This window comes from Tenrec ecaudatus, chromosome 8, assembly GCF_050624435.1.
Source record: "Tenrec ecaudatus isolate mTenEca1 chromosome 8, mTenEca1.hap1, whole genome shotgun sequence".
Taxonomy (NCBI): Eukaryota; Metazoa; Chordata; class Mammalia; order Afrosoricida; family Tenrecidae; genus Tenrec; species Tenrec ecaudatus.
The window spans coordinates 160,944,765-160,957,229 of record NC_134537.1 but is presented as its reverse complement, the minus strand read 5'-3'; the positions used below and the strand labels follow the sequence as shown (position 1 = coordinate 160,957,229).

The 12,465-nt window shown below is 49.3% G+C and overlaps 1 protein-coding gene across 1 annotated transcript in view; it reads left to right on the top strand.

The window, feature by feature from the left end:
* GREB1 (growth regulating estrogen receptor binding 1) overlaps positions 1-12,155 on the top strand; it is an 83,257-nt gene extending 71,102 nt beyond the window's left edge. The window contains exons 28-32 of the mRNA XM_075555823.1: positions 3,452-3,670; positions 5,238-5,373; positions 8,701-8,901; positions 9,356-9,494; positions 10,487-12,155. Coding sequence (XP_075411938.1) covers positions 3,452-3,670; positions 5,238-5,373; positions 8,701-8,901; positions 9,356-9,494; positions 10,487-10,650 — 859 coding nt within the window. The 3' untranslated portion in view covers positions 10,651-12,155. The remainder of the gene's footprint in view (positions 1-3,451; positions 3,671-5,237; positions 5,374-8,700; positions 8,902-9,355; positions 9,495-10,486) is intronic.
* The last annotated feature ends 310 nt before the right edge of the window (positions 12,156-12,465 follow it).

Sequence of the window (12,465 nt, the reverse complement as noted above, 5' to 3'; positions counted from 1 at the left end):
CTTATGATTGCTTGTTGTGTCCTAACAGAAATGCCCCCACGTGTATGGCTTTAATAAACACAGACTTAAAAATAAATAAATAAATAGATAAATAGATAAATAAATAAACAAACACAGACTTAGTCTTTAACAGATCAGGGCTTTAGAAGTCTTTATTTGGGGTGCTAGCTCTGGGGTCTGCCTTTCTTTCTCTATTGGCTTGGAGGCAGGCCCTTGTCTACTTTTTAACATCTGTGGGGTTGGTACCCTTAGGGATCTCTATGTGTCTTGGTATCAATCTTCTGCAAGATAAAGGAGGTTCCCGGCTCAGGGACCCAGAGCCCACAGGAAATGCTCTGCCCCTAGCCCATCTGAGAGGCAGTCCGGCTCTTCTGTTTGCTGCACTTCTTTAATTTATTTTTTAATCACAAAAAGGCATTGACTCATTAATTTCAGAGAGGTTAGGCTTTAAAACACATACGATAATTACATCGGATCCCAAAATGGCAGATCATTGTATAATACAGCAAATCCTAGCCTAGCCAGGTGGCACATTTTTTTTGAGGGATACCAAAATTCAATCCGTGATACTCATGCTGTGCTTTCTGGCAGTCTTGTTCTCTTGTTATTTTAAAATTTATGTTCTGGTGTACAGATAGGAGTATTTATTTTTCATTTGTGATTTTCCATTTGGAATACTTGAGTGATACTTGCGAAACTTGGCTGGTGGTGGCAGGTTTTCAGAGCTTCTGTCTGGATGTATCATGATCTCCCCCGTGTTTTTGAATGGCAGCTTAATGGAGTAAAGAATTCTTGATGGTTTTTATTATTTCATCTTTGTTGTTCCATTTTCTTTGGGACTCTACTGGTTCTGGGGAGAAATCCACATTGATTTAAAAAAAAACTTCTTGTTTTTATTGCATCTTTCACTTGCTGCTTTCAGAATTCTATTTGTCTTTGTTTTTGAAGAAATTTATTAAGGTAGAGAGGGCTCACAGTTGATATCTTTGTATTTATTCTAAGGGAAGTTCATGTAGCGTCTGCATTTGCAGACTTGGATCTTTGTTCAGGTCTGGGAACTCTTCTCTGCTTATCTCTTAGATACTTATTTCTATGTCTTTATTGTTATTGTGGTGCTGCGGGGTATTTTGGGAAACTCTAGCACTGGACTTTTTTTGGTTGAATTTCCATATTTTCACGTAGGGTTTGTTCATTTTTCTTTGTTCTTTCTCTTCAGACTTGACATGTTCAGGTATTTGTTCTAGTTCATTTATTCTTTTTTTCTGTCTGTTTGGTTCAACATTTCTCTTGGAGTTTTTTGGGGGGACAGGAGTGTTGGGTGAGGGGAGGGTCATTTACTTTATTCCTGTTTAAGGCATTCTCTTAGGTTTGGTGTCTTGATATTTTTCTTTTCAAAAGTGATTTCAGTTTCCTTGTGTCTATGATTTTGTGAGTTATGCTTTTTTTTAACTTGGGCATTTAAAAATGTATACTATTTTTTGTGGAAAAAAATAATTATCTGATTGGGCAGTCCTGTTGGTGCAATGGCCAAGCACCCAGCTGACACCTGGAAGGCTGGAGCCTGTGCCCGCCAGTTGCTCTGCAGGAGGCAGACGGGCAGCCTGCCTCCACCGAGATCCATAGCCTGGGAGCCTCAGCGGGCAGCTCTGCTCCACGCCCAAGAGTCCCTTGTGACAGACCGGGCCAGCAGCAGTGGACTCCGCGAGAAGCATTCGAGGATATGCATATTTGAAGAGTGTTTCTAATGCCGTGTTAGGAGTTTTGTATGCTTCATACATGTGCAGGGAGTTTGGGTGGTGGTGGAAGGGGGCACTTCCTAGTTCTGTGGTGAAGGTAGGGGGTTCCCCCCACCTACCCAAACTCTCCCATGGTGTCTCACTGTGGACAGGGGCTAGTTATTCCCATTCCATCTGAAAATGGAATGACCCATGCAACTAAAGAGCCTTTTTGATTTGTAGCATTGCTATTGGACAGGGTAGAATTACCCCCTTTGGGTTTGCGAGGTTATAGATCTTTTGGTGAGTTAACAACCTCATCCTGCTCTCTCAGAGCAGCCAGTGGCTTTGAACTACTAATACTGTGGTTAGCGGCCCTACAGGACTTGTTTCCCCACGTCCTGCTACATTACAGTGACTCTCGGTCCGAGTGCCCATCGACCTCAGGCCTCAGTAAGACCCCACTGCTGTCAAACACGGGAGCTGCCATTCGGAGCTCTGAGAGCTTGCTCTGTGCTTGCTTTTGACTCCGCTCCTGGTAGAGGTGTAGATGGGAGTGCCCGCGCGCACGCCATCTGGTTTTACTGGGTTTCAGTATTTTGCAGTGGCTTTTCCGTATTGTCACCTTTCCAAGAGCAGGAAGTTGTCTGAGGGCTGTCATGGCAGCAGAGAGGTGGTAACTGGATGCTGCCTCTGTCTTACATCGCCTTGGAGTTCCCGGAATGTCCGAGCTGCCTGTTGCCCCAGAGGGTTTATTTTAAACCCCTCGGTTCTGGAAAAGAAAGCTGGGGTTCAGAGAAGGTGGACAGTTTGTTAGGCCCTCCTCACCCAACTCCATTCAGTCTGTTTCTCCTTGTCCTTCAGTGTTGGCCTCGCCACGGTCAGTCTCACCATCTTCACCGGCCCCAGACACTGCCTGTGCAGAAAGGATGGCTTTTGTCGGGTGCGCCTCCTACCCTACTTTCTCACTTGGATTTCATGATAGAAAGCTGTGCTCGGCCGGATTGACTGGGGAAACCAAATCCAGTGACACTCATCTGTGTGTAAGAGCGAGCTTTATATCAAGAAGCCATGATGGAACAAGAACGCATCCCAGCTCCGTCGAATGCACGTCCATACGTCCAATACTAGTCCGTAGGTTCCTCTTTAGACTCACGCACTCACGCGTAGATGCAGAACGCAGGAAGACCGCAGGCCAGAGGTGCAAAGTGGTGTGGCTCCAGTGCCCGAGACGTGGCAGCTCTCAGGTCAGCCAGTAGGAAGGTCCAGGCAGAGAGAGGCAGGTCCCAGGGTCCTCCTACGGAGAAGGCCACACACTCATCAGGCACCATCAGGATGTGTGACCTGAGTGACAGGTCAGATGCCACCCGATAACTTTATATATCTGTAAGGTGGTGTACAATTAGGTAACGACCACAAAAGGCAAACTCCTCTGGCCCCACTTTGCCTTTGTGCCTGGCAAACTGGACATGGAGTGGCGTGCCACGAGGAAGGGGACATGGGCTCTGGAGTCACGAAGACCCCTGCACACGTGAGCTCTGTGGAGCGACACCGGGCCAGGTGTTTTCCTCATTTACAGGTGCGGCCAGTAATGCTCATCATGCAGGGGATTGTGAGCAGGGTTAACCAGTGGCGAGCACGGCCGGTGGCTGTGGCGGGTGTCCTGGTAGGGCCCGGTGTGCACGTGAGGCCCTGTGGCACGCAGGCCGTCTGTCAGTCTGGCGCTCCTTTGGCAGGGACTTTTCCTGGTCGGAGAGGAGCGTGTCCTTGAAGCGCATCATGCAGCACATCGAGGGGTCCCCCAACATCACGCACTACGCCCTGATCGGGATGCGCAAGTGGTCAAGCAAGACGCGGAGCAGCGAGGTGCGCGAGCCCTTCTCCCGCTGCCACCTGCACGACTTCGTCATCCTCAACGTGGACCTGACCCAGCACGTGCAGTACAACCGGAACCGGTGAGCGCGGCCTGCGTGGGTCGGGGAGGGGTGGCTGGCTCACGGTGCCCATGTGGAGGGCGCTTTGCCACCACCGTGTTGTTAACCTCCACCCGCCCAGTCATACATTACTTTATTAACTGAATGTGTTGCGCTGTCTGCTCAGCTTGCTTTTTTTCTTGCTTTGCGTGGGCTCCCTCTCCTGACGCAGACTTTTTTAGAGGGATTTGGGGCACTGAGGACAGCTGTTGAGCATGTGGATCCTGTGCCTATGGATATGTCTGTAACATGCAGAGCGGGATTGACGTTGGTCTTTATATGCCTAGCCGCAGAGGTGCTCATGTAGATGGATAATTCACCTCCAGTGTGTTTCCTGAGTTTCTCTGTAGCCCTAGTGGTGCGAGCAGTTAAGCAAAACTGTCCAAGAGTTCAGTGCAAATTCCCCATTGGTTGTCATTTTGATACTGAATTATAGGCATTCTTCATATATGATGGATAGTCAGCCTTAGGAGATAGGGCCCATGGTCACAATGAAGCCCAGCAGACAGCTCTGCTCTGGGTGCAGGTGGAGTGGCCCTGAGTTGGAATGGACTCCTTGCCAATGGATTTGGTTTTGTGTATGCCAGGCAGAGGCCACACTGTCCCAGCGGGTCACCTTCGAGAGTGCAGACTGACCTGCTGAGTCTGGATTCTGCTGCTTTCCGGCTTTGTCATTTAGGCAGCCTGTTCACCGTCTCTAGGCCGAATTTTGTCAGCTATAAAGTGTGATTGGTAACTTTCCCTTTAAAGGATTTTTATGGATGTTGCTTTTAAATTTTTCTTGTGGCAAAAATAATGACAAATGTCCAATTTCAACTGTTTCACGTATACAGTTCAGTAACATTAAGTTCTATTCCATTAGCCTTTATATTATGCCAGTACCATGCTGTTTTGGTTGTCGTACTTTTATGGTATGTTTTAAAACCAGCAAGTGCCCTCTGGCTGTTCTTTTTCAAAGCCACTTTGGCTAGTCGAGGCCCTTTGAAATCTTATCTATATTTGAAGATGGGCCATTCCATTTTTTCCCCAAAAGACAAACCTTAAAAAAAAACAGTTTTTATGTATTTCTTTAGAGACAAATAATATTTGTCTAAGTATCAACATACTCCATTTAAAGGGTTGTGCAGTCACCCCCTACAATCAATTTTGAGACTGTTGGAATTTTTGTCGAGGGGCTATTGAATCTGTAAATCGCCTCGGATAATACCAGTATTTTAACAATATTCTGATAATGCATTCCCTAGGTGTGTGTGTTCTTTTAACGAGCAAACTTCTCACAAGCGGTTGTAAAGTTTCATCCCTGGGCTTCGCCACCTCGCACTGGTAGCTTGCATTCCGTTTAAGCCTTGGGCTTTGACCGCTCACCTGGTCCAGGGTTGTTCCCATTTCTCCCTTTTTACTCCTCTTTTCGCAAAGCCCTCCTTAGAGTCACACCTTTAAGGGGGGTGCACTCCATGTTCACCGCCCCCTAGGACAGGAGGGTGCACACGGCAGGCACCTCATGAGGGAGTGTCCGGTCTGGGCTCATCCCTTCTCTGTTTCTGAGTAGGTTCATGTGTGATGATGTGGACTTCAACTTGCGGGTGCACAGTGCAGGGCTCCTGCTCTGCAGATTCAACCGCTTCAGCATGATGAAGAAACAGATCGCCGTGGGCGGACACCGATCCTTCCACATCACGTCCAAGGTGAGTGCTGGCTGCCGGTCAGCCGGGCTGGTTCTCTGGGCGGCCACATTCTCCTTACAGTCAGAGGTGGAGCTGGGCCGATGGGTCAGTGGGGTTCCAGGTTGCTAATGACACGCATGTTGGGAAGTGGAAGGACCCCTTAGATTTCCCTCGCGGTCTCTGCTTTTAAGCATGACCTGCAACTGCTGGGACGCTGTAGACGACTGAGATTTTAGACTTTGCCCTTTTGAGGTGCACAACATCTTTCATAGGCCCCACTAGGAAGGTTCAATTTGGAAATCCCACTAAGCAAACTGGGCTTCACCTTAACCACACCTGAAGCAGATGAAAAGCTCTGGTGTTGTAGTGGTTCTGGGTTGGGCTGCGAACCACAAGACCAGCAGTTGGAAAGCACCAGGTGATCTGTGGACAGATTCTACTCCACAAAGAGTTACAGTCTTGGAAACCCACAGGGAGTAATCTACTCAGCTCTATAGGGTGGGTCCCTGAGAATCACACTTGACTCAATGATGGTGAATGAGTAACAGATTAAAGGACTTGGACTTAAGGCTGAAGTGCCCTCGTGTGGGAAGAGCAGATGATTAGTCTCCCAAGGCAATGAATGTGGACGTCGTTGGACTTTGGTTCAAGTCTCTTGCTTGGGGGGTGCCCAGTAAGTGGCAGTTTAAGACTTCAAAAATGGATTTGCCATTTTAACAGTTTCTTTGCTTCTCTGTGACATATCTCGGGCCAGCAGGCATAGAGCTGCCTTCTGAGGGAATGAGTGTGATTGAGACGTTTGCCCTGCCTCCAACCTCATTGTTGCCATAGTGCCCAGTCACTTAAGTTTTTCGGTTTGTGCAATTAAAATCTATGTAGTTTTCAGCCTGAAAAGATGTCCTATACATGTATACATTCCTCTTCTCCACAGTCCTTACATTGTATACCGTTGACGGAATTGCAATGACCAATGCTTCATGGGGACAATTTATAATATTACCCAATAAAATGATAACGATGTCTCTAAAGTGCATCAGGGACATCCATAAACCATAAAATATAAATGGATCTTGACCTTGCACTTAAAAGTAGCTGTAACCCAAGAACAATGCATATCCTCCTCTTCCTACGCAGCAGGGACTTTGTATGGCAATTCATTTCGCACTGATCTGACTTCTCAGCTAGGCAGAGGACAGACATGATGCTTCTGCCTTCCCTGGGCCCCAGGTGAAAACAAACGTCTTTCTGATTCAGAGACCCTATCCATGGGGCACAGTGGAATTTTCCCTTAGAGTAGATGTTCTCAACCTTCCTAATGCTAAGACCCTTTAATTTAGTCCCTCATGTTGTGGTGACCCCCCCCCCACCCACACACACACACAGACATAGCATTATTTTCCTTGCTACTTCACCACTGGAATTTTGCTAGTGTTAGGAATTGGGCTGCCCCCGTGAAAGGGTCCTTTGACCCATCCCCCTGCCCAAAGGGGTGAAGGCCCACAGGTTGAGAACCACTGCCGTAGGGCATCCAAGACTGCAAACCTTCTAGGAAGCAGAGTGGTAGCAACCACCAGCCTTTTGGTTAGCAGCAGAGCGCCACGAGAGCTCCCCTGCCCCTCGGTAAATGGCGGCTTGGTTGGCACAGCCAGGCTCGCTTGACAGCTGAGCCATCTGCTCACGAGGCAGCCCCTGGGCAGTGGAACAGAGAGTCCCGTTACGGCCTTCCAGCTGCGTAGGCCTGCGGAAGTTGAGATGCTAGATCTCCGCAAGCCCTCCAGGTGTGGAGATTTCTGCTCAAAGGATGCTTTGCACCATTTCCCCCCCCCCCTTTTTTTTTTTTGCATCTGTCTATCTTGAATCTTGCCTTCATGACTTCAGCCATCCTGATGGCAGTTGTCTTTGCCAACCTATGTCGAGGTCCTTCCTGGTCTTCTCTCCCGCCTTGCATGGTCACTTCTCCCGAGCTGCAGCTCCACCCGCCTATCCTCGCTGGCGTCTCTGAGAGGGGCCGTCCAGTGCATTTCCCTCAAGGAGCAAGACTTTAGGGGGGAGCAGGGGGGAATCTGTACTCCCAGAGCACCTTCATTTAGTTAAGTCCCCCCCCCCAAAGAAAAGTAAATGAACCGTGTAGTGCAATTATGATTGCTTTGTAGGTTAATTTGAGGGAGAATTGAGTCTTTCTTGTCTTTCTGCCCCACAGCCCGTTGTACCTTTAAAACTAAGGTCCGTTTTCTTGGATGTACCTCCGGGGGCGGGGTTTTGAAAGTATATTTGCATATGTTTCCTCCTAGGTAGGTTTCTGACTCTTAGTTATTTTGGCTTCTTTCTGATTTTGCATGTCTCCCGTCTTCCCATTGAGTTTACTTTCCAATATTTAACATATTGTTTAATGTATCCGGAAGGCAATGGTTTTAGACCCTTTCATCTAAATAAAATAACTAAAAAGTTTTCATTTGTGGGCCCGTCGGGTGTTTGCTCAGCCCCACTGCAGGGTTCAGAATGATCGCCAAAGGAGCGGATGCGCCTGGCGCCCGGGCTGGTAGTAGACGTCGATTCAGTGACCATAGGAGACGTGCTAAGAGGTCCAGTGTGTGAAGCCAGGCGCCCTAGCATGGCCCAGGGTCAGGACAGTTCCACGAAGAACAGGCATTAGAGCAGTCACCTGTGGGATAAGGAAAAGCCAGTCAAAGTCCCAGGCCGAGGCAAGAGCCTGGGGTGGGGAAGGCGCTGAGGGTGGTGGGGCAGGTATCGAAGCAAGACCGGAAAGAGGCTTGGGACACGTGTGAAGAGCTAAGGGGTGTGACAGGAGATGAGCAGGACAGGCAGGCAGGACCTTATCTACTCTGTGGACCTTCTAGACATTTTCTCCAATAATGAGAAGCGCGCCCCCCCCCCCCCCGCCGAAGGGTGTTCAGCAGAGTTGGAGGTTGGGGGGGGGGGGCAGTCAGGAAGAAGAGGCAGGCCTCTAGGTCTGTCCCCCAGGTTGGAATCATTGGATGTTGGGGAAGGTCCATTGGTTCTCTTGTTTTTTTTTTTTCTAGCCCATACATGTCATGTTAACAGTCTCCAATTCTTACCTGTGCACCTTGGTGAATTTTCATCGATGATCCTTCAGTAAAGTCTAGCTTTTCTGAATAGAGAATTTTATTATAAATATGTGTTAGCCCTTTCCTGCGCAGGGTTTGTTTCTGACTGCCAGAACTGGACCACCCCCAATCCTCTTGGATCCCACACAGCCTAGTGGCCTCTGGGAAGGACTTCTCTCTTTCCAGTGGTGCCCTCACACCCCCCTCACCGAGGGGATGGGGTGGGGAGTAGTCTGACTCTCGTGCCTTCCATCCCACGCAGGTGTCAGATAACCCCATGGCCATTGTGCCAGCCCAGTACATCTGTGCTCCGGACAGCAAGCACCCATTCTTGGCAGCTCCGGCGCATCTCCTGCTTGAGAAGTTCTTCCAGTACCACAGCCACCGCTTCTTCCCCCTCTCCCTGAAGAATTGCAGCCACCCCGTGCTGTCAGTGGACTGCTACCTTAACCTGGGACCTCAGGTAACCGCCGGAGGTGCACAGCCGGTTTCCGGGACGCTGAGTTGGTAACAGCCCGACTGTTAGAAACAGGTCCTTACCCCCATTTTGCAGGTGATGAAATGAAAATTGAGAGTTAAAAGGGTTTGCCAAAGGATAATAAATTTGGAGGCCAATTCAATTCAGATGCCCAAACAGTTCTGTTCTTCCCGTTTAATGAATGCGTAGCTAAATCTTTTTGAATTATCATTATTTTTCAGTCTCAAAAAATCTCTTTAGAGAAATCTCTCTGAATTATTATTTTAAAAATAATAATAGAGAAATCTCTTTGCATTGATTTTGAAGGGTACAGATATGGAAATTACACTGGAATACTTGTTTCTGCTTCTGCTGAGTTTGACCGATTCGGATTCAGAGTGTAACCCTGTCGAGCAGCCCGTAGAAAGCAGTGTGTTCTCTTGGGTCCTTTCTGTTTCAGATTTCTGTCTGCTACATGAGCTCCAGGCCCCACTCTTTAAACATCAGCACCTCAGACTTGATGTTCAGTGGACTCCTCTTATACCTCTGTGACTCTTTTGTGGGAGCCAGCTTTTTGAAGAAGTTTCATTTTCTGAAAGGTAACTTCATCCTGCCCTGGGCTCCCATGCCGGTCGTCTCCCGGTGCCTCTGAGGGAGGTGATCTTGGGTTTTAGTTCTGATTTGCCAACGACCCAGTTGGGGCAGGAGAAGAAACGCGTCGGTCCTGATCATTGTGGGAACGAATAAATGGAGACCCCCTGGCCTGCTGGGCTCCCCCTGCTCCCGGCCAGCTCCCACCCCATCTTGTTGGGATAAAGAGTAGGCCCATCCCTTGCTTCCTCGTCACCAGCAGGTATTCGCAGTGTATGCCTGCTTGTTAGTCCATATCCTTAACAGTCAGGGCCCAGCCCCCTTTGCACGGAGTTCTCCCCCCCCCCCACTTTGGGGCCCCGCAAACTCCTGCTCTTTCTCCTGCCGTTTCCTTCTTCGACCTGTGCACGAGAATGGCTGCGAGTGGCCAACTCATTCGATGTGAGGTCTTTGTATGAAAAAAAGACAATTTCCAGCCCTGCTTGGATTCCCAATGGATTGCTTCTCTGTGCCTGGTTACGCCAACCTTCTCTCTGGGATCGCGCACAGCGGATCCGGCCACGGGGAAAATGAGGCAGTTTCTACAGTGGTCTCTGTCCTTAGGAAATACCTCGTCAATGGGAGGGATCGGACAGGAGGGAGGCAGGAAGGAAATTAGGTGCGATCGATGTATGCATGCTGGTAGTTCAGGGGACGGGGGTCTGGGTGTGCCAGGGAAGGGAGATGTCAGGAAGGTGGGAGTCAGCTGTGAGGTGGGGGATGGGGCAGTGGTGTGGCACCAGGGCTCGAGGTGTGAGCAGAGCAGGCCCGCTCCTTCTGCATCTCCTCCTTGATCTCTGCCTCCGTGCTGCCTGACCCGCCCGACCCACCCATCCTGCCACAGAACAGTCGCTGGACATCTCACAGGACTCAAGGGACTGGCTTCCCCCTCTTCCCGCCCGCCGCACCTCAACGGTGTCTGGCGTTTCTAACGCAGACCCCTGTGCTCGCTCTCTCTCAGATGCCACCCTGTGTGTCATCTGCCAGGACCGGAACTCGCTGCGCCAGACGGTTGTCCGCCTGGAGCTGGAGGACGAGTGGCAGTTCCGGCTGCGGGACGAATTCCAGACCGCCAACACCAAGGAAGACCGGCCGCTCTTCTTCCTCACGGGGCGGCACGTCTGAGGGAGGGGACGGGCACCCGCCCGTCTGCTGGAAGAGGGAAGGCCTCGGAACTGGCATTGAGGCTCAGGGCGATCCCAGGGGTTGTTGGAACTCAGTGGGTCCCACAGACGGCGCTCTCAGCCATTGCCCATCCCAGGGCTGATCAGGGACCACAGCTTGCGATGGGCCCCAGCGAACAAAGCAGCTGAAACCAGCGCGTGGGGGACGCAGGGACACCAAGCCCAGCCAGCCCTCCTGCGTCCTCAGCCAGAGCATTTCCTGAGTCCTTTCTGCACTGCCCAGGGTTGTCTGGAACCCTTTTCGAAGAACAAACACTTGTCTCTTGTTAGGTCACTCCCATGCTTCCACAGACCAGCGTGACTTTTCTCTTCATCCTGGGGGGATGGGGGGGCACCTTGGGATTGTCGTGGACAAGTCTCAGGCGGGCAGACAGGGAAGTAGGTTTTCCTGTAGCCGACCACGAAGCAATATTCAAAGAACACGTTTTAACCCCGAAGGCTGAAGACCCGAACCCGAAGGCTTGGATCACTGAGTACAAATTGTGTGATTGCTCACAAAGTTGCTCTGTGAGAAACTAACTCCACGGCATCGTCACACTAAATGATGCACAATTGACGGGTGCCCCTTAGAGCAAGCATGCATCTGTTACCATGACAAATAGGGTACATGCCCCACCTTTTAGCAGGGGCAGATACGAAAGACGCTTCCCTTCGAACCGAAGGGGGAACAAACGGTTTCAGACAGGAAGTGAGATGTACAGAGGCTGACCTTCTTAAAAAGTAGAATTTGCCTTAGTAAGAAAAAGGAGCAGCCTACTTACTTGAAATCAAGAAAAAATAAGCAACCACGGTGATGTATAAAATAGTTGATAAGAACTGGGCTCTCGACGATAATTTATTGCAGCTTGGTTTCGGTTCCTGAAGTAGCTGCTGTCTCCTATTAATTAGTTTCTTCAGGGAGAGTCTCAATTTGACCAGAGAGTAGAACAGCCAGAGCAGGGACATTCCTCGTGATTTTCGTCGTGGCTGCCAGCCTGGTTTGCAGACCGGCGCATTCGTGTGCCCACTTTGGCCTAAGCGTTGGGCTAGGCGCCTTCACCTTGGTGAGCTGACTTCATCCTTTCAGACAACTTGCGTGTTTGGATTCACTCTCCCCATTTGAAGGATGAGAAGACTGAGAATGCAGAGACGGCGGCATCTCTCCTGAGATGGTGCACGTGGGAAGAGGGAGAAGCACCCCCCACACGCCTGCCCCTCCCTCGCACCCCCAATGGTGCAGGGCTGTGCAGAGTGAGAAGTCACCGGGATACACTCCTGTATGCCCAGCTTAGACTTGTGTAAGCACTCAAGTGGGTAAAAATCCAAGAAGAAATTACTTCACAAGATGATGCCAAAGAATATCAACCTTTGTTTTTTTTCCTTTTAAGATAAAAATGTCCATAAGTATAAAAATATTTAGGTCAATGTTTATAAAATGATCACTTTGTATATGCCAGTGTTCCTATGTTGGAATAAAAACTTACCTGCTTTCGTTATATTTTGTTTTTTTGAGGGTGTGTTTGGTTGTTGTAAATAACTTCTTTGCATCGCATTAGCTTATTTAAACTTGGAAGAACAAACATTCTTGTCTGTTTCAGTCTTGACAATAAAAGGTATGACGTATTTATTTTGTGGCTGGGTATCAATTGTATTGTTTTAAGAGACCATCGTGTGGCCAGTGATCTCTAGGGGACACCAGTTGAAAGCCCATGGCATAATGGAAAAGGGGTGTTTGAAAGGACACAACAGTAGGGGTACACTAACATGTTGAGGGATT